At 38.1% G+C, this 20,789-nt stretch overlaps 2 protein-coding genes across 3 annotated transcripts; one reads left to right on the top strand and one right to left on the bottom strand.

The window, feature by feature from the left end:
- The first annotated feature begins 1,776 nt into the window (after positions 1-1,776).
- On the top strand, positions 1,777-10,911 carry slc22a21 (solute carrier family 22 member 21). The gene is made up of 10 exons (XM_051400274.1): positions 1,777-2,261; positions 2,933-3,036; positions 4,207-4,361; positions 4,487-4,658; positions 5,128-5,254; positions 7,265-7,362; positions 7,928-8,142; positions 8,317-8,499; positions 9,016-9,151; positions 10,084-10,911. The coding sequence occupies exons 1-10, from the start codon at positions 1,863-1,865 to the stop codon at positions 10,163-10,165; spliced, it is 1,671 nt and encodes a 556-aa protein (XP_051256234.1). The 5' UTR covers positions 1,777-1,862; the 3' UTR covers positions 10,166-10,911.
- On the bottom strand, positions 10,823-20,788 carry LOC127363590 (solute carrier family 22 member 5). Of its 2 annotated transcripts, XM_051400270.1 has the most exons (11): positions 20,582-20,788; positions 20,134-20,316; positions 19,207-19,310; positions 17,119-17,273; positions 16,774-16,945; positions 16,157-16,283; positions 15,379-15,473; positions 14,957-15,171; positions 14,263-14,445; positions 14,018-14,153; positions 10,823-12,714 (listed from the first exon to the last, which is right to left on the bottom strand). In XM_051400270.1, exons 1-11 carry the CDS (start codon positions 20,786-20,788, stop codon positions 12,645-12,647), a joined length of 1,647 nt encoding a protein of 548 aa, XP_051256230.1. In that variant the 3' UTR covers positions 10,823-12,644. The 2 variants fall into 2 exon arrangements, with proteins under 2 accessions (XP_051256230.1, XP_051256233.1); XM_051400273.1 differs by lacking the exon at positions 14,263-14,445.
- Position 20,789: the final 1 nt, after the last annotated feature.

Genomic DNA, 20,789 nt, shown 5'->3' with positions numbered 1-20,789 from the left:
TTGTCTAAATATGAAAGGTTTCAGTCTGGCATTGTTTTTTTTCTGCTTGGTGTGTGGGGGATAGGGTATCTAAGATTGAGACATTGTTTCAAATAAACAATAGTTTTTTTTATTTCAAGCAAAAAATACTCTGGTGGAAACAATTGTTCACCTTCAATGAAATTACCTGAGGAGATAAACTAAAATGGACCTCTATGTAATTTACTTGCTCGCTTGAACTCGCTGATTGACATGAACATAAAGTCATTGTGAATCGACCTAACCTTTCGAGCCCATTTTTGAGAAATCACATCTTTCAAAAATATCGTGTTTTAAGTTTTTTGGCTGCACAGCTTATCTCAGCTCAAAAGCTATGGTTCTTTCACATGACCAATCACTTTTGTTAACTAACACTAATGAATTAATAACTAGATGCATATAATCATTCATTTGAGTCAGTGGGTAAGCATACTGTTTGTACTATACAAAGGAACATGCATGTTAATCACGTTTGTGCAGCTGCTTGACTCTGAGGAGTAATAGATTAACACAGGATTGATACTTCATTGAGAATTCATTTATTCTTGTATATATAAGATTAGTATTGGAATATGCTATCCTTCTCTTTAAATAGGATGCATTGCGATGACACTAGCATGAAATATGGAGAAAATGAAAAAAAGAAAAAATTCCCTGCAACTTCAATACTAAACTGATGAGTTGGTTTACGGAGCAACGTTTAATTTAACAGCCGCGAATGACTGTTTTCACCCATTGGGTTTTGTACGGATTAAGAGGAGTTGGTAGGTTTTGCTAGTGGACAGAGCCCAGCTAGCTATTTACCCCTGTTTCTAGTCTTTGTGCTAAGCTAGGCTAACCGGCTGCTGACTGTAGCCTCACTTCTATATACCGGACAGACCTGAGGGTGATGGCCACCTTCTCATCTACGTTAACGCTCCTCCAGAAATCCCATAGCTCCCAAGAAGTCAAACTATTCCTTTAATGTTTCATATAACCAGCTGTCAATGAAATGATGTTATGTTCAAGGGTATGTGAGGTAAACAGGCACCGGACAGACACACACATGTGTCTGCTAGTCTGGGAAGAGAGACAGGAGTTGTAACAGATGAATGCACAGGGCTTTACATTCTAACCTTTAACCAAAGTTGTCATTACAGAGATAAAAGGGTTCAGAGTGCATCAGAGTCTTGTTAGACAAGTGCAAAGTAGGGAGTGTAGAAAATCTCAAGTTACTGGTATAGTGTAGGGGAGACAGCTGCACTTGATGGCCTTTTCCAACACATCCATATATGTTTTAATGCTTGCTCTTTGATACAGCTGTGTTAAAAAAAGTTCTCTTGTGCCTCCAGCTAGAGCTTAAAAACATATCTGTGTATGGTGATGCCACTCATTGGTATACTTCTGAATGACTCATTATAAACACATTATCTCATACCGGTTAGGAGGCTATTCAACTTTTTGATCCTTTGAAATACAGTGTTTGGAGGGGACAATATGGGGGCTGAAATGTTGTTTGATTAGATGTGAAGTGTTACCAAGATTACTAATAGAAAATATTATGATATTATAAAAAAAATAAAAACTATGATATATTATAAGTATAAGCCTAAAAATAATAATCACATGTGCTTGCTTGTCTCAACTGCGCAAAGTTTGAAGTTTAGGCTTTTTTAATGTGGCACAAACAAACCTGTATGGATCTCGTGTTGTGCCTTTAAAGATTAATTTAGAGTGGGTGGGATGGCTTTGTAGCTCAAACAAAACCACTGCTTTTGAAATGCCCACTCCAAAGTCCCTCATTCGTGTCTGCTTTTAACTCTACCCCACTTTGTGTGCGCCGGGCGCGTGTAGCAACCACAAACATGACCGACTATGAAACCGCAACAGCCTTCCTCGGGGAATGGGGACGTTTCCAGCAGCAGGTGTTTTACCTTCTCTGTCTGAGCATCATCCCTAACGGTTTCGCTGGCCTGTCCATAGTGTTTGTCGCCGACACACCGCCCCATCGCTGCCTCATTCCCACGCACATCAACCTCACCGCAGCATGGAAGAACAGCAGCATCCCGCTGGAGGAGGACAACCACAGCGGCGCTTTGGTGCCCAGCAAGTGCTCCAGATACAAACTTGAAGATTTACTGAGTTTCTCGGACAGAGGCTTGCTGCCCGGGGTTGATGTCAACCTGTCAAATGTGGCAACAGAAGGCTGCTTGGATGGGTGGGAGTACGACCGGAGCGTGTACATTTCTACCATCGTCACTGAGGTTTGTGTACCTGCGCTGTTAGAGGAAGCTGCAGCTGCTTCCATGATGAGGGGGGGTTATATTGCTGGTGTTACCTTTTACATGGAGTATAATGGTTCAGAGAATAATGTGCTTCTTTTAATCCACTCACTGAGAATAAAATCACTAAATTACTTGATGGGTGAGTTTAAATTAGGCTACTCCATGTGAGTATCATTTTGATGTCAGAATACATTTAGAGACCTTTTCCAGATATACAAAAACAAAATTAAAAAAAGAATTAAAAAAATAAGATAAAAAAATAAAAAAATATCACACACTGGAAATGTTTTTTTCTTTGCATATGTTAACACAGGTGTTTCTCATATTTTGTTCACCCTCCCTTGACACCTATATCCAGTTAAACAACGCCAGAAAATTTAAATTTGACCGTCGAATTTCATACAAATAGAAAAACAGTCTCAGTAAAATGTTTAATTAAAATAGTAGCTATTGTTATTTATAACTGTTATGCTGTTTCCCCCTGTTTATTATTACAGTTTATAATTGTAATCTTGGATATATATATACTATAGCCTAATTGGTATACTGTGTTTTTCTTGCTTAGAGACTGCAACTTCAGGATTCAACTTTTGTGTACTTGATGTACTCTGACCTACGTACTGCGTGTGTGTGTGTGTGTGTGTTTGCAGTGGGACCTGGTGTGTGATGACAGGTGGAGGAACCCGCTGACTTCTTCTCTCTTCTTCTTTGGAGTTCTCACTGGCTCCTTCGTTTCGGGACAGCTCTCAGACAGGTCATGGAAAAAAAATCAACTTCATGTATAGATATTTGAATTATTGTCCATTATATGTCCATCTCGACACTCCAGCGGTAGGAAGATGGATGGCTGAAAAGGCTTTGCAACAAGACAACACAACTTCTTTTTTTAAACAAATTTTCATTGTGACCACCTGAATCACTTGCAAGGGCCCATTCTCCGCCTAATACATTGATGAAGGTCCTCTCTCTACAGGCCCCCAACCCTATTGCCCCAGTGTAACCGTGTCTGTGCTATATATACGCCCCTACAAGGACTTATTTTCTTTATATGGTATAAACTGGTAGCAAAAGCACAATCTTTATGAATATAGTCTGACTTAAATGGAAAAACAAATGCAATATGTGAATACTGGCCCACAACATCTGTGACCCAATAAATGAAGCAGCAACATAAAAATATTCCAGGATTTCCGGGACTACACTGGTGTTGTTTTCCTGCTCACTTCTCAAGGGAACTCCACCGATTTTACATGTCAAAGTCTGTTTACAGGTCTTAGGGAGTACCAGCCAAATGCATATGTGAAAAAAAGTTATAAAGCCTTTTGTGGCTCCAGAGGGAGCTGCGCAAAATCTGATATATTGCCTCAAGTGATGTCACTTGAATCAGCCTCAGTTGGGAATGAAAACAAGTTTAAGAAGGAAACAAATATAGGGGTGTGGAGTTAGAAAGAAGTGCGTTTACCTGAGCTGAATAAAAAAGTTCTGCTGTATTGACTTTTTTGAACTATCCATTGCCAGTCAGACGCTTTTATAGGAGTGCACCGCTAATTGTTGGAGTACTCGTTCAAGTGCTCCCCAAAAATTTATTGTTTTAAATTCTGCGTTAATTGAGTTTTGGCTGCTTTGGGGCAAAAGATCTTAAATAAAAAAAGAGAAAAACACTGTCAACCCCTTGGAGTCATGTTTCTGGCCACCTCGTGAATGTAAGTCCCATATTCACTCTTCTTTTAGCTCTGGTGGTATCAACTAATTAAAAATATATTGATTAACTGAAAAAAAGATTGAGATGTTTGACTTTCTTCACCAGCTAGTCGCTAACTTTCGTTTGGTGCTGGGCAGGTAGTGTACAACTGCCTGCTGCTGGATACAAGATTAACGAGAGCAGTGAGAATGGACTATTTACTTGTGCTTTGTTCCATTTCAGATATGGGAGAAAAAAAGTTTTGTTTGCTACCATGGCAGTCCAGACAGTGTTCACATTCATTCAGGTCTTCTCTCCATCCTGGACTGTGTTCTGCGCAGTCTTCTTTGTTGTTGGGATGGGACAAATTTCCAATTATGTGGCTGCGTTTGTGCTAGGTACTTGTTCGCCCTTACTCATTGATTCTCAGATGTATTTAGTTGCTAACTTGTTCATTATAATGCAAAAGACTGTGCAATTCATTCCTTGTGTGTTTTGAATCCCCTCTTTTTCTTGTGTTCAGGAACAGAGATATTAGGCCCACGTGTTCGGACAATTTTCTCCACCGCGGGTGTGTGTCTTTTCTTTGGTGTGGGATACTTGCTGCTGCCCCTGTTTGCTTTCTTCATCAGAGACTGGAGGATGCTTCTCCTAGGACTCACCCTGCCTGGCTTCCTCTATGTGCCTCTCTGGTGGTAGGTGGGTGTGTGTTTGTCTGAGTGGGTTTTTATTTTTAGAGTTGATGTTAACCATTGGCCATCTATGATGTCAACTGAATTCATAATATCAAGGAAATGTCTGTTGTGCTGTTATGTGTATAGAGTGCCTGGTAGCAGTGCATTCAGTGGATTCAGGCAGGGAACCTGAGTGCTACAGCGTGTTGATCAGTCTCATCTCCTGTCATATGTAATTTTTAGCAGATTTTTTGAGTTTTAACTGGCCAGGGACAACAGATGACAATTAGCCATCTTAGCTGTCAATCAGTTGGCATCATTCCCAATGGTCTCAGCTTCTCTAAGGTGAATATTTGCAAAGACAATTAATTTGGAGACATATCCTTGGACAAGAAAATGTATAGACTAAATGAATAAGTAATCGTCTGTACAGCATGTTTTCCTGTGTTCCAGGGGAATGAACCCCTGTCTCTGTTGTGCCATGAGGCAGGTATATCCCAGAGTCTCCTCGGTGGCTGCTCTCTCAGGGAAGAGTAGAGGAGGCTGAAGATATACTGAGAGATGCTGCTAAAAGGAACAAAATTGAGCCTCCGGCAGTCATCTTTGATCCTTTGCAGGTGAGATTTCACCAAAAAACATGCTTCTGTAAGTGCATAAACACTAAGCTACACGGCACTTTCCAGACTTTACAGACTAACAACCAGATGTAGGCAATGCTTCCATGGACTGCTTCTCAGAGTTTAGTTCATCATGGACTTATTTTTGTTTTACACTGTGGAAAGTCCTGACATATTATTCTTGACACATTTTTGTGAACTGTGCCTCCGTTTGTCAGTATTTCTGGTAAATGTGACTATAGCTTTAAAGTTACTACTTGCCTTCTCTTGGAACTGGAGACACCTTCTTGAAGATGACTTCTGGCTGTCCAGATCTTACCATGCTTTCTAAAAACATTATTCAGGGATATAGACAAAACTCAAAAGACCTAAATCAGTCAAGGGCATTGACAGTCACAGGAACACCAACCCAAAATCTGTCACTATACAAAATGTGCATAAAAGTTTTAAATGCAGATAATTGGTGATGTAAAGTTCAAATTTCTGTCTGTTTTGCCAAGCTGAGGAAGAGGAATCATTTAATTAATTATTGAGGATAGAAAAAAGGTAATTTTTATTTTATTAAATGAGTGTTGGACTGGGAGAGTCAGAATTGAATCAAAGCCAGTGAGGAATGGCGACGAGAACGTCTCTTCTGTAATCTTTATACCCATCTTTTATTGTAGATTAGCTTTCTCTTGGTATGTTTACTTCCCAGATGGGGAATGTGAACAAGAATGACCCTTTTATGGTTCACTGCTCAGTGTGATATAATCATTTATTATTCTACACACAAGTGAACACTAATCTGGATGGCAGCTGACTTTACCTGAGACTTTACAAAGATTTATCCAACAGATTTTATTATGTGGCTGGAATATTTTGCCAAAATATCTAATCTTCAACTGTAAAACAGGTTTTGATTGAAGGAAATCTCCCTCAGTTACAAAGGTTACTCCACTGTGGTGGAATGACATTTATGTACCAAGACCAAGCTCTGATTTCTTGTAATGGTAGTTATGTTATTGTATAGTATTTTACATAGATTTTATGTATATTTACTTACAACTTAATTTTTACATTTTCAAAATTTAGGAGCTTGTTGACAGTCCAAGAAAAACATGCAAAAAACATTATTTTATAATTATAGTGAGGAAATTTTGTTGAAGATAGCTAATTGTTTTAAATTAACTGTAAAAAGGCATCTTTCTTTGCATTTCATTCTTCCATCCAGATGGCCTCTCTGACACATGACCTTTGAGCTGTGAATTTTATTCTTGAAACAAAACTGCCACATTGATGGCCTTTCCTCTGTGCAGATGCATGTTGTCCTGCATTTTCCTCTTTGAAAGAAAGACAATGGACCATCTGCATGAGTCAGAAAGTTTTATCACTTTGGAAGATAAATGAAACATAATTTACTATAGAATCCACTCAACAGTCCTGCTCTATGTTTATATATGTATGTCATCTAGTAATATTGTTTTACATTCTTGACAAACATTGTACCCCTAATCTTTGCTCTCTGCTGGAAACTGGCAGCAGACCAGAGGAGATGTATGTCAAACCAGTCCATAATGTAGTGATTTGTGTGGGGTGGGTATTTCTTTTTCTATTTCTGGCAGCATTTTTGTACTGCTACATGCAGAATTTTTGCTTGTTTTCTGTTCAAAATCCAGAATCAAAGTCCACCACAAGTTACGCAGGTTGACATGCTGTGTGAAAGCAGTCACATTAATGCATGAATAATACATATAATATGGTAGCATCATTGATAACTGACTGCAACAAAATGTCAGTGGGATGAAGGTACAAACATGAAGCATTCTAATTATAACCTGACTGATACTGGATTTTCCATCTATTAATCCTATTTTTGGCATTTGGATACTATAAGTGTGAACACGTGCACATACATGTGTTCACTCAGCAAGTAGCCATGCATTCACAAGCTTCTCTATAATGAAATAATTTCCAGACTCATGGCTCTGCTTAAGTGTTTATTGTTCCACGTGTTCCGCTGCCCCACAGAAAGAACTTCAATCTGAGAATATGAAGGCCCACAACATCTGTGACCTGCTTCGTTCTCCGAACATCCGCTGGATCTCTGTCACGCTGTGGTTGGTCTGGTGAGTCCCTGCTGTCCCACCTGACCTCCACATTCAGTACAGTGACCCAACACGCAAAAATACACACACATCCTGACATGTACTGTGCAGACACTCTTACGCTTTTACAAACACATACATACACACACAGTTTCAGCCTGTTCATGCATCACCTTTGACCACATGTCAGCCCATTTCACTAATAACAAATAATGACCTGTCAGGTGCTGTGAAGCCTGCAACCAAGATCAAAATCAGGTTTTGTAACTGCACAGTATGCCTGTATTTTGCCTGTGCTCCCTTCCTCACTGAATCTGAAAACAGATGCAGTTTGATTTTTGTTTCATTTAGGAACAGGTTCTGTTTAGTCTTGCAGAAAAGTCGTGAGCCAATCATAACAGGTGGATAAGCTCTAAATTTAATATAATTTCTTCTACAATTGTAGGAATTACTAACTTTATCCAGTCATAAAAAGTTTCCTAGTTTTCTAATCCAATGTCTGTTAAACTAGTGTCATCACACAGAGCTACACAGGATAAGAAACATCTTCTAGTTTGATATTTATGCTTAAACATTATCCCCACAGGAACACTCTCACCATCGCCTACTTTGCCCTTTCCCTGAACACGTCAAACCTTCATGGCAACGCGTACTTCAACTGCTTCCTGTCAGCTCTGGTAGAGATGCCAGCTTACACTTTGTCATGGGTTATGTTTCGCTGGTGTTCCAGACGACTGAGTCTTTTCTTAACTCTCTTCATGGGAGGAGTGTTTCTACTCTTAATACAGCTCATACCAGGAGGTATGACACTTCAATGGGCAACTTTTAAAAACTAGATAAATATAGCATTGATTGCTGTTTGTTCATGTAAGATCATTAACAGTATATCATTATATATTATCTTGAAATGCAAAATGTTTACTTGTTAACATGCAGATATACCATTTAATTTGAGATATTCTTTATTCCCTCTAGACATGATTTATGTAGCCATAACACTCGAGATGATGGGGAAGTTTGCAGTGACGACAGCATTCGCAATCGTGTACGCATACACAGCAGAACTCTACCCAACCGTACTGAGGAATACTGCTGTGGGCGCCTGCTCTATGGCCTCCAGAATAGGCAGCATCATTGCCCCCTACTTCATTTACTTGAGTAAGGATGTTGTTACCTCTGCTAAAAGTACAGAAAGTTCACTCCTCTTAATGAGCTGTCTGTTGTGGGATGAGTGCGAGCTTGCTATAGGAGCATCCTAAATATACAGTTCTTTTTACTTATACCCACATTTCTTTCTCTGTTTTGATCGCCCTGTTCGCTAATGCGGTGGAAAGCTGAGAAAAGCTGTTTATCTCCCAACTGACTTGCACTAACGAAACGAGAGGCTAACAAGAAGCTGGTGCCTCTACAGAAACAAAAACAAGAACAAAACTCACCAGAACAAAAACATAAAAGCAGACTTGATTTGCAGTCAGATCAGATAGATCAGTCTGCTGAAAATCCCAAAGCTTTCACTTAAAATTTAAAGTGTCTTTTAAGATTTAGTGGATTGGATTTCAGCTACTACACATCAAACTTCTTTAAGTCTCTCCAACTTTTCTTAACTGCTCCTCGGTACCATTGTAACCAAGGTTGTTTTTCACCGTCTTGTCCTCCTTTGATGTGTTGCCACAGGAAGCTATTCCGTTTCACTGCCTTACATCCTCATGGGAAGCCTTACAGCTATGTCAGGGTTGCTGAGTCTCCTGCTGCCTGAGAGCTATGGAATGCCTCTACCCGACACCATCACTCACATGCAACACTTCCCCGGGTAAGACTACAACCTCCCTGTCATGGTGTCTCTTAGAGACCAGCATTATTATGGATTTAGATTGATCATCAGTTTATATTTTTGTACAGTTGTCAATTTTTATGTTGATTTGAGCATAGTTTCAGTAAGTTTGTCTGTGTTTGAGACAGTACTGTATCCAGTTTTTATTTAAAATTTAATATATTTAAAGTTACACACCTAGTTTTTTACCTAGTTGATGGAAAACCCCCATGCACCTCAGAAGTCACTTTATATGTAAAAGTTATGCAGGATATAACAGATGCTATGACTTTTTTGCACTCATACTCAAATCTGGTTATTTTGTTGTTCAGGTGCCAAATGATTAACTTTACTTTCTTTGACTGTTTTGCAATCCAGTTCAAACTGGATAGAATTTAAACTGTAAAAAGATGAGAGATTGAAGCCGCTCAATAAGTAACTACTGGCAGTTCATGTGCTCTCCAAGATGTACACTCATCTGCAATCAGGTTTTTACATAAGTCATACACCCACCACAGCCACAATTACGTGTAACCAGATGGCAAATAACACACTAAAACCAAAATTTGACACACAAAACATTTTTGGAAATATGCTTCTTCGCTTTTTTGTCTAGATCGATACCACTTTGGTATTGAGATCAGTTTTGATCTTCTCATCCAACTTTCCACCAGAAAGTGAATACACGTATTTCCCAAAATGCTGAACTGTTCCTTTAAACAGATTATAGTGTATTCAATCCTCAGTGGTATTAAAAATACAGAGTGAGCACCACAAGCATATACTGTCAGTGGTCAGGAAAATTTGAGCAAAACTGAGTTCAGCTTCCCGCCAAATTCACCTACATTAAGTTTATAAACAGGCTTGGACAACACTTTTCTGTATTCTGTGAATCATGACTGTAACTGTATCACTGTGTTGTTTTACTCTAGATGTTGTCGGAAGACACCTTACACACTCACACACACTGAGGAAAAGGAAAACAATGCTGAAAGGAACGAGGAGAAGCACTGATATCCGGCTTGAAGCAAATAACTGGACAAACATCATGTCTCTGTCCGTGTTGGACCACGGAACATGACACTTATTCAAACTATATAATGGTACCTTGAGAAATGTTTTTTTTCTATGAAAGCATCAAAATACTATGAAATGAAAAGTGTCATAATCTTCCGTGCATTATGCATGTTCAGCACCAATGCAGTTTTTACCATACTCACATATTACGGCTGTTCACTGATGCAAATGATGAAAATAGGCTCGGTAAATATACATAAAAGGTTTGTAATATTCTGATGTCAATGTAATCACAACTAGAAGCCACATTTAAGGTTTTATGGTACAACTGCACCTTTAGCTTCACATTTAACACTTTAATTTTTCATTTTTTCACAGTGGCTTGTGAATATTTTGTATACATCTTTCTTTCCAGAACAATTTAATTTACTCCAAAATAATGATATATGTTCAAGCACATAAGTATAAGCAAATAAGTCAAGCTTCATGTAATGTAGCCTAAATTGTAGTCATTGACATTTTCTGATAGGAATTTTAAATTATAAGAACAGTAAATAGTAGGAATTATGACTTAAAAAACTCCTTTGTCTTCTTCTCTGGTGTAGTAGTCAGGGAAAAAGCAACAATGCAGCAAGGGAGGACTCGCACACAAAGAACAAAAAATATTAAGTTTTATTTTAAATATTTCTATTAAATACATTACAGGGCTGCAAAAAATAAATGTGTGCAAACTTTTCACTCAATGTTGGATTTTCCTTGAAGTGTGAAGTATGCATAATGAGTCACCATATGTATGGGTTACTTCACGGGGGCACCTGGTCAATGATCTAGGACTTTCTCAAACACACATGAAGTCAATTGGCAGCAGGTCATTACAAACCTATTACAATAATATAGATCCACAGCATTAACACATTCTCATGCAACTACTTATCAAACTCACAGACAAAAATTGTTTGACATTTTTCAAGCTATCATTCTGAATTGAATTGATTTTCGAAATGAATGTAGGGGCACTTCCCAGGGACTTGCTGTAGGGACAAAAGACGAACAAACTTTTGGTTTAGTGTGCTAAAAAACTAAGATGTTTGAAAATGTTTTCACTCCTTTCATCTCCTGTCAGAGTGATGATGATGACTGTTTTTGGTGGTTATATTAAAAGAATTATCTGCAAGATTTACTTATCATTGTAGGTCTGGGTGTGTAATTCCTCATGCAAAGAAAGATAACTGACATAAAATGGGCTTAAATCAGGAACAAAACCACGACAGGATGTCCGTCTACATGAGGACTAACACACAACCTAAACAACACATAAGGAACACATATATATACAGCTTCATGACTCCTACAGTATTTTTCAACTTAAACTATCACTAAATAGATCACCTTTTTTCCAGCAGTGATCCCAATACTAGAGTATGTTATACCATATGAAGTATTTAAAACTTTAATCCACAATTGACCTTTGTGTTTAAATGTAGAATGAAGAATGTGATTTATTTTGGCTTGGTTGTCTTTTGGAATTGCTGAGGTGAAACGTTTATGAGAACAAGGTTCCAAAACAGGAACACTTAATTACCTCTATTGTGATGTTGCTATATGGTTAACCACCGAAATTAGGGTGTAGTGTCATCATAATCGTTCGTAAACCCTATCTGTGCCACCCACGGTCTTTAGGTGCTACAACAAAAGAAGATGACTACAAAGAAAATAATCTGCCTTCACCTCACCTGCCACCTAGCCTCGCCCTGTACTAGAAAAAACATGAATGCCAAAACATAATTTAAAAGGGGGTGTACCTTCCTCAAGCAATTCTTCACACCCAGGACTCATGTGAACTGAGAATCGGGCCAATATTATAGCTACAGTATTAAGCCATAGCTGGCATGGATGCAATGTGTCAATAGTAGTGACCTTTATACCAGTCACAATAGTAAAATATGTGTCCAGACAAATGCCTAAAAAATAACTTGAGCTGCTGTACACACCCTAGCAAAGCTTTTGTGCCATATCCAGTCTGAAAAAACTTGCTTGAACTTGTGTTCTACAACAAACATGAACCTTTCAACCTCCACCTGACTACTGGAACATTTATTAACAGTCAACTCCTGAGAATTTTGTGTTGTTTTCCATTAAAAGATAACAAACCTGTAGCTTGTAACTAAAATACATCTTGTAACATGGTTATGGAGATGTAAGATTTGTCTGACATTTAAACCTTTATTAACAGCTTTTAATTAATATTTTGTGTTAATGACTTCAAAATAGCCACATGTAGAACTCAACTCCATGTTTTAATTATATTATTTCAATTCCACATTCGTTTTCAAAAGCATAAAAAAGGAAAACTCAAGGTTCTTGATGAATAACCTACTACACTTTAAAAAACTTAAGTTCAAATATTAACAAATGTAAACCATGATACTCAATAGCAATATCATCATATGACCTACATCAGTAAAGCACTAGATAATCATAGTGGACTGTCCAGGTGTGACACTGGTATTGGGGTTTCTTTTCCAGTGATGCATGGAAACTGTAATCTGTTATAAGGAGAAAGGACAAAGAAATTATTTTTCTTGTTGGTTGTAGTTGTATGTATAGAATACAGGGCAACTAAGAAGAGAAAAATGTATAAATATTTATTCGCTGCTCTCTACTTCTTTATCATTAAACAAGCAGCTGCTTTCACTACTGTGGCTGGTTTCATTACCACATACATTTGTTTTGTACATAATTTAGTGGAACGAAACAGACTATTACTTAACTACTTAAATATAATGACAGTCTTAAGATAATCCTTCAACCAATTTTTTCACGCCACCAGGGGGCAGCGGAACCAAGTTGTGAATGCAACAGACACATTCAAACATTTTCAACTGATGTGGTGAACTTGATTAGCTTATTAACTGTTAACTGTTGCTTATTTACACATATCATTTATTTTGGAGTCGTCTTTCTGGCCACCTGAAGAGTGTGAGTTTTTGGTCCCTATCAACTCCTGGGGGAAATATCAAGCTCTTTAGCAGCTAAATGCTCCACATGTTCACCAGCTTGTCGCTGACTTTGGTGCCATTTGGTGATGAGCAGGTGGAGTACAGTCCGTTTATAGAGCTTTTCTGCTGAAAAAAGCTGGCTGCTGCGACTGAAACAACACTATGAGAACTGTAAGAGTCTGTAGGTTTATCACGAGTGACTCCTTCCACATGTTGTCACATTGTCATATGATATATTGTTATTATGACAATATTGATTATAGCCATTTTAACATAAGGAGCCTGGAGTGTACCATTGAAAATAAATTCAAACTCTAAATTGAAAAATTTTAGTCAATTCAATTTGCATGTATTCTGTACAAGTAAGTTAAAAAGTTAGTTAGCAAAAAACATGATGACAATTAAAAGTGCCAAATTCCAAAAAGTATCTGTTTACAGGGTTTTCAGTTTTATATGTCTTCTTATCTTATTCAATCACCAAATTAATTTGTCAACTTCACTCTCTTTAAAGATATGTAACTAGAGGGACACACTAAAAATTATATAAAGTCTATGACGCAGATTTATTTCTACCGTGCTTTGATATTTATTTTCTACTGTGAATATTGAACTCCTACTGTACATGTATAATTGCACATAGTGTATAATCAGATTCACTAATAAGCTAATTAATAACATTGTTGCAACGGCCCCACTCAAAGTTATAAATGGTACAGCCGGACACAAATAAAATGATGAAATGAATTTGGGATACTGCATAATAGGAACAAATTCAGCAGTATAACAGAAAGTAAAGTATTTGGCGCAGGAGCAGCTTCATAAAAAGGTGCATTTCTCTTAAATAGCTTACCCTTCTCTTTGATGCATCTGTTGTATAGTTTCAGGTAGAGGTCGTCCAAAACTCTCCGGGAGGTAGAGAGTGGCAAAGGCAGCCACAACAGCCAGAGTCCCCAATGTAATGTAAGGAAGATACTTAAAGTATACACCTAGAAAAGGAGAAGGGGAAGTTTGGATAGGTCAGCATCAGTGCGTATGCTTAATTAATAAAAATAAAAACTAATGGTAATAATTACTGTCAAAACCCAGTTTACTCACTCAGCTTTAACAAAAAGGGTGTAATGCAGCTTCCCACTCTGGAAACTGTGGTGCATGTTCCTGTTGCTGTGTTCCTGAGCACTGTAGGGTAAAGCTCTGATGTGTAGGCAAACATCAGGGAGGTACCAGTGGTAATAGCATATTTACCCAACATCTCCAGTGCAACAGATATAATTGACAGATCTAAAGAATAAGGAAAGCGCTTGTTTTTTTTAACTTAATACAACAGAATAGAAACACATACACACTCTGATTGAGTCTGTAGCACTTGATTAACACATATTCACTGTTTGAGTATGTATCATGCAGCCACTTTCTCCTCCAGGAACACTTTATGCAATCAGGTTACAAAACACATGCTTAAGTAATGTAAACTAATGGCTGACTCGTGGTGATTTAATGCATGAATTAATGCAGGACATATAATTTATTCCTGTTGCTTACTATTAAGAAATGATCAAGTCACTAAGAGTTTATATGATCAGTTATTCCCTAATCGTAAAATCGGATAATGTCTCTGGATTTCACCGCATGGACCATCACTTTCCATCAAGAATAATTCTGAATAAAGGCCCAGGCGTTCAACAGGGAAATGAGGGGCTGGGATGCAGAGATGTGCCCGTTTGAATTAGTTAATTTAAGGCAAAAAAGTCTCAGTCTTTAGTTAATATGAGTGTATTTTCTTCCTGCTTACGTTGAGGCACCAGTTGAATTAAGAACAGTGACACTGCTCCAAGAAGCAAGGTACAGATGACAGACAGTCGTCGTGGAAGGTATCGCAGAGCCAGCCAGCTGGAAATGTACGCTGGTATCTCGACAGCTGCTGAGATGAAACAACTGATGTAGGGGTCAGCATGGAGTTGAGATGTGTTGAAGGACAGACTGTAGTACCCAGTAGTCAAAGTGAAACTGGGTAAGACAAAGATGACAAAGATAATGATGAAAAAACGGAATACATGAAAAGTATTGATTGATGCCACCAATACTATGTGGTGGCAAATTATAACCATTAGACCCAAGCTCTTCACTCCTAACATAGACAAGAACTGTACATGTATACATATTATTATGAATCTCACTGAGACTTCATGGTGAGCAATACATTCACACACTCACCTCACCAAGCAGAGAATGAGCGTTGTGCTTCTGATGCTGCTCTTCCTCACCAGGTCGAAGATACTGTGGTGTTCTTTAGACTCTGTCTTTTTAACCTGCAAGATAGATATAAAATCTCAAGTCTCAGCCTTGTGTGGTGGAAGTGATTTTCAGACACAAATACAAATGTGTCTATAATATCCTGATGCTAGATGATGTTCTCTCATGATGTTTTGAGAGAACTTGACATGGTTTATAAAATAGCAAATTTATTGGCTCAACATACTATATGTCCTAAAATACCTGACTGAGAATGTGTTTTGTATCTATATAAATCTAATTTCATTTTTGTTTAAAATATACTAACTGTTTAACGTGAGATCAAATTACATAGGTTAATTAGATGTGTGTAGAATTTGCTTTTGAAATGACTAGACTGATTCAAATAACCTCTAGTGGGTCCTGGCTGTTTTGTTGACACCCAATGCAACACACCTGAAAGCGATAAGATAATTGTTTTGTAGTGAGTGCAAACAAGGTGCAGGATTTACAGAATTAAAGTTCCCCCAGGATTAGGTTCATTTATTTATTTTTCAAATAACATTTCTTGTTGATTAAATTTTTTTTTTTACGTTTACCTCAAAATGGGCAAGAAGGGAATGTCAAAGGAATCATCTCCTTCATACATTTCTAGTTTTCAGTGTTAACTATAAATTTATGTCCGAGACGTTTTTAAGACTGTTGAGTGTCTTCAGCTCCTGTTTGTAGCCCTGCATGATTTATGTCAAAGTCAACTTACACTGTAATCTTTAAAGATGACCCTCGGAGCCTGAACTTTGTTCCACTTAGAGGCCTTTCTCACTATGGCCTCTGCCTCCTCCACTCTTCCCTGAGAGAGCAACCACCGAGGAGACTCTGGGATGAACCTGCCTCAGTACACAACAGACAGAGAGGTGCAGTGTGGATCAAGGATAGCTTCATTTTCCCTGAAGGGCAATTTGTTGCACAGGCAGCAATAACTGTATAACCAAATAACCACCAGACAAGAGTAAATCAGTCATTAATCATGATCAAAATGCACCTTTTTCAAAATGGCAGGTCTAAAATCATATAATCAAGTCTTACCATCTGAATGCAGATTACAGGGCCATATAATCATCCTAGACTTTAGTTTAACACTTGTATTGGTAGGCATTTTCTGTCTTGTCTGTGGTTTCAACTGGTGTTTAACTTGAAATTGAGTTTTAAGCAACACTGAGAGGCCAATTATTTAGTCAGTCTGCAAATCAGCTTTAAGATTTTTTTTATTACCATAAATACCGACCGAAATGCACAAAACTCTCCCATTGTAAGAGACAAAAAACAAAATAAAACTGGTAATTCATGGTAAGCTTTCTTGTAGTGAATGCAACCTACCACCAGAGGGGGAGGTAGGCCAGGCCAGGCACAGACAAAGCCAACAGAAGAGATTTCCAATCCCTTAAAAAGTAAGCGAAGAGAGGCAGCATCATGTAGCCAACAACAAAGCCTAAACATGTGCCCATAGATGAGTAAAGGACTCTTACATTGCTAGTCAAGATCTCCGCGCCTGCACACAGAGATAAAGAAAATACAAAGGAAGGGACAAATGAACAAGTAAAAAGCAAGGAGATATGTACAGAATGTTTTTAAACAAATTAAATTATCTGTATCCACATATATTCAAAATCTGACAAATGTGTGAAAGTATTGTGGCAGTATTTATAGAATGTTCATATGTACCCAGCACTAAAGCAGCTACAAAGTTGGACATCTGTCCCAAACCATTGATGAAGAGGAGGATGGTGAACATAATCCACGAAACAGAGAAGACTTGAATAAAGGTAAAAACCGTTTGAACTGCCATGGTTGCAAAAAGAACAGGTTTCCTTCCAAATCTATTAAGAGAAAATAAAATTAGACATAAATCATCACCAAAGTACATTTAATGAACACAAAGGGCAATTGTTTTTCTTCTACACAACTGGCAAATGTGCTCAACAAAATATATTAAATGCGCTTTAAAATTATTTGGATAAAAATGTCAAATGTTATACGGTATTCCAAGGCTAAATATAGTATAATCACATGCCCATGTAGCAGCCAATACTGAAGTAACTACTGTTAATTTAGTAACTGACAATAATGTAATCGTTTTTCTATTCTTAATATAACAAAAGTCATTAATGTAATAACTGTCAAAAAATTTTTTTAAAGTTATTATTATTCAAGATAAAGTTATTACATAATTTGCCTGGTAAAAACATAAAAATTCATAACTAACTGGAGCCGACAAAGTAACAATATCCTCATACATTTTATGTTAACAACCTGACTCCTGAAAGGTTATATGATAATGTATGACCAAATCAGAATCCTTGCCTTATTTACATCCCTGGCTATTTGAATACAGTCTAGAACTGGAGCAAATAATGAAAACACAATAAATTATATTTTCACGTTATCATACACTAATGAAAACATATTTAGGAATATTACATTCCATGTCTGACAATATACCCTTTTAAATCTTATACACTGGTCCTTTCAGAGGTTCAAAGTTGCCAGATAATATGGCCGGTTTGGTTGAAGAACTTATTACACTTTATTTTATAAATATATACAATTATTTTTTTCATGGAAATAAGTGGCGGTCTTTTTTTATTTGAATACACAGCATCTTGAAGGAGCTATAGATGACATATTATACAATACAAGAGTAGGTTAATTGTCTGTGTTTGCATACATGCGTGCTCCCTCTTCATTTGGTACTCAAATGGCTAAGGGGTAGAAGGCAGAGACGGAGAAGTAACACAAACAAATAGTCTTGATTTGTAGAGAGAGAGAGAGAGAGAGAGAGAGAGAGAGAGAGAGAGAGAGAGAGAGAGAGAGAGAGAGAGAGATGAGGTATCATATAGCACTGACAAAAATGCAACACAGCACCACTTAATGTTATATTACATAATACAGCACTGCATTGTAACCTCACATTGGAATAGGTCTGTACAAGATCTAGAAAGCAACTGGCAAAGCAACACAAAGCCACAAAACCAGTTTCTTTCTTTTTATTACAACTGTGTAATTTAATGCTTACATCGCCACAAAAGGATAACTGTCATCTTGTCATGGCCTTCACCATTGTCAAGTCTACAGTTTCTCTCTCTGCAGATCCTCACCAGCTGCCACTCAGTTCCTGCTTACTCTGTCTGTGTTTCAAGCCACTCTACTTTTCTCATTTCCTGTAACCTTCATTAAGTGAAAAGTAGTGAAAGTTCAGGCAGGAGGACCATTCTTTTGCATATAGGGTATAGTTAATTTCTCATTTATAGTTAATCACTCCTCTCACGCATCCCCATGCATAATGTCTTTGCTGTCATTATCAGGGGCCTTCAATTGTGATACCAACTGTTCTCATCAGCTCGTCACATCTATCCAATAGCACAGTGACACACCGTCATTGTTAGCCTATCATCTTGCTGCTGTATTTCTAAATATGATTCTCTCACTCTGCCTTCAGTTCATTTATGCTGCTGTTATGCACCCCCTCCTCCATTACGTATTTCGTAACCTTTAACTCCAGTCTCTTTGCCTCTCTGTGTCTCACACTTGGGTTCACTAGGTCAGCTATAACACCTGTTCTTCATCTGTTCCATTCCTGACATTATTCTTATGAGGATAAGTGAAGCCTCTTTTTGTTTTGTTATTATGCCATAGGTGTCAATGAACGAGGTACAGCAACACCTCTGAAATTAGTGGTTTAGTGTCCGGAACTACTGTACAGTACAAAAGGGTAAAAACACTGCATGTATTGTATATACTGTATATCACTACCTGTCTGATAGCTGTCCTGAGAAGAAGGATCCAAAAAGCACTCCCAGGAAGAAAACTGTGGAGGTCAGTGGCTGCTTCCACTGCTCACTGCACACCAGGTCAAACTGGAAGAGTTACATTACTAATTAAACATACTAAATATGGGTTATACACTTACTTCTTCATCTGTGGTACTGTATTTGAACCTTTGTGTTTCCTTGTTGTTGACTGTCCTTACCTATGATGATGTGTTAGCAGATGTTAGCATCGTATTACAGATGTAAGAACATTTCGTTACACAAAAACCGGCGGAACTTGTTTTTTTTGTTGCATAACTTACATACGGCATATAAAACACACTGGAGTTACATTCGAAAGCAAACCATTAAAAAGACAAGTTGGAGCAACTCATGAATGCAAAGTATAATGATAATTAAAGGTTTGTTGTGTAACATTTAAGAGGATCTACTGGCAGAAATTTGACATCATATTCATAGGTATGTTTTTATTAGTCTATAATCACCTACTGAGCGGTTTGTCATCTGCAACTATACTGCTAAATGCCACTAAATCCCACACACTGGTCCTTTGAACATAAAGCTATAACAATGCTTACATTTGCTTGTGAAGGGATTCTTCTCATAGGTACAATAATGGGCAAGCATCGGCAGGTGTAGTGACTGACTCTAGGTGTGTTCACAGTGCTGTTTCTGGTGTACTCGTATGATGTAGGTATTATTGGATCATAGGAAATGGGTCACTCACTTGACAATGAAATAATTACTGAACAACAGATGCATACATACAATAAATACAATAGACACATTCAAATGCTGTAGAGGGAACAGACTGAGGAAGAAGAAGAGGGAGACTAAGAAAAGACTGACAGTAACATGAGCTCATTCACATTCTTAGGCACACAAACACACACATGTAAACACACACTACCTCTGAGACTATAGTGGACTGGTAGATGTCTCTGCTGTAGCTCCACCCGTCCACACAGCCCTCCTGCTCCAGGTCTGTGAGGTTGACATCTCTGCCAGGAATGAGTCCCTGAGCAGAGAGATTCCTGACCACATCTAGCCTGTATCTGCTGCATCTGCTCAGCTCCTGTTCCCCATTCACCACCTCACAGTCACAATGACACAAACCTTATTGGTAACATTTCTGTGGCAGATGCCCTATACCTGTATTGTGTATAGCGCTGACAACTATGTACTAAATGTTGCCATATTGCTTTAACAGCCTCTGTATGAGTTGACTTATACTGCAGATGCAGAAACAAATACATAAGTGAAAAAGTTCAATAAGCATGGTCTTAATAAGGCACATTTTCTTTCATTTGGCCTTCCCTTTTTTTTCCGTCCCGTGAAAGCAGCTGTGCCAGTCTCACCTTTACCGGTATGATGCTTTTAAGCCAGTCGTCGGTCAGGTTGACGTCAGGGACAACGCAGTGGTGATTCGGTATGTCTGCCAGGAAAACAAGGGTGAAGGCACCAAATCCATTGGGCACGATGCTGGCACAGAGCAGGAAGAAGACGACTTGCTGGAAGCGACCCCACTGACCCAGAAAAGCGATGGCGCCAGCATAATCCGTCATA

The sequence above is a fragment of the Dicentrarchus labrax genome, unplaced genomic scaffold (genome assembly GCF_905237075.1).
Source record: "Dicentrarchus labrax unplaced genomic scaffold, dlabrax2021, whole genome shotgun sequence".
NCBI lineage: Eukaryota > Metazoa > Chordata > Actinopteri > Moronidae > Dicentrarchus > Dicentrarchus labrax.
The sequence above is the reverse complement of the archived record's forward strand: the minus strand, read 5'-3'. Positions and strand labels throughout refer to the sequence as shown.

What these genes read in the sequence shown, in the direction of transcription:
- slc22a21 (XM_051400274.1), top strand. Translation starts at nt 1,863, where the DNA reads ATGACCGACTATGAAACCGCAACAGCCTTCCTCGGGGAATGGGGACGT. An exon ending in TCGGGACAGCTCTCAGACAG is followed by an intron (nt 3,037 to 4,206) that starts GTCATGGAAAAA and finishes GTTCCATTTCAG; the next exon opens with ATATGGGAGAAAAAAAGTTT. An exon ending in GTCACGCTGTGGTTGGTCTG is followed by an intron (nt 7,363 to 7,927) that starts GTGAGTCCCTGC and finishes TTATCCCCACAG; the next exon opens with GAACACTCTCACCATCGCCT.
- LOC127363590 (XM_051400270.1), bottom strand. Translation starts at nt 20,788, where the DNA reads ATGACGGATTATGCTGGCGCCATCGCTTTTCTGGGTCAGTGGGGTCGC. An exon ending in ACCCTTTTTGTTAAAGCTGA is followed by an intron (nt 14,154 to 14,262) that starts GTGAGTAAACTG and finishes CTCCTTTTCTAG; the next exon opens with GTGTATACTTTAAGTATCTT. An exon ending in CAGATGCATCAAAGAGAAGG is followed by an intron (nt 12,715 to 14,017) that starts GTAAGCTATTTA and finishes TCCTTATAACAG; the next exon opens with ATTACAGTTTCCATGCATCA.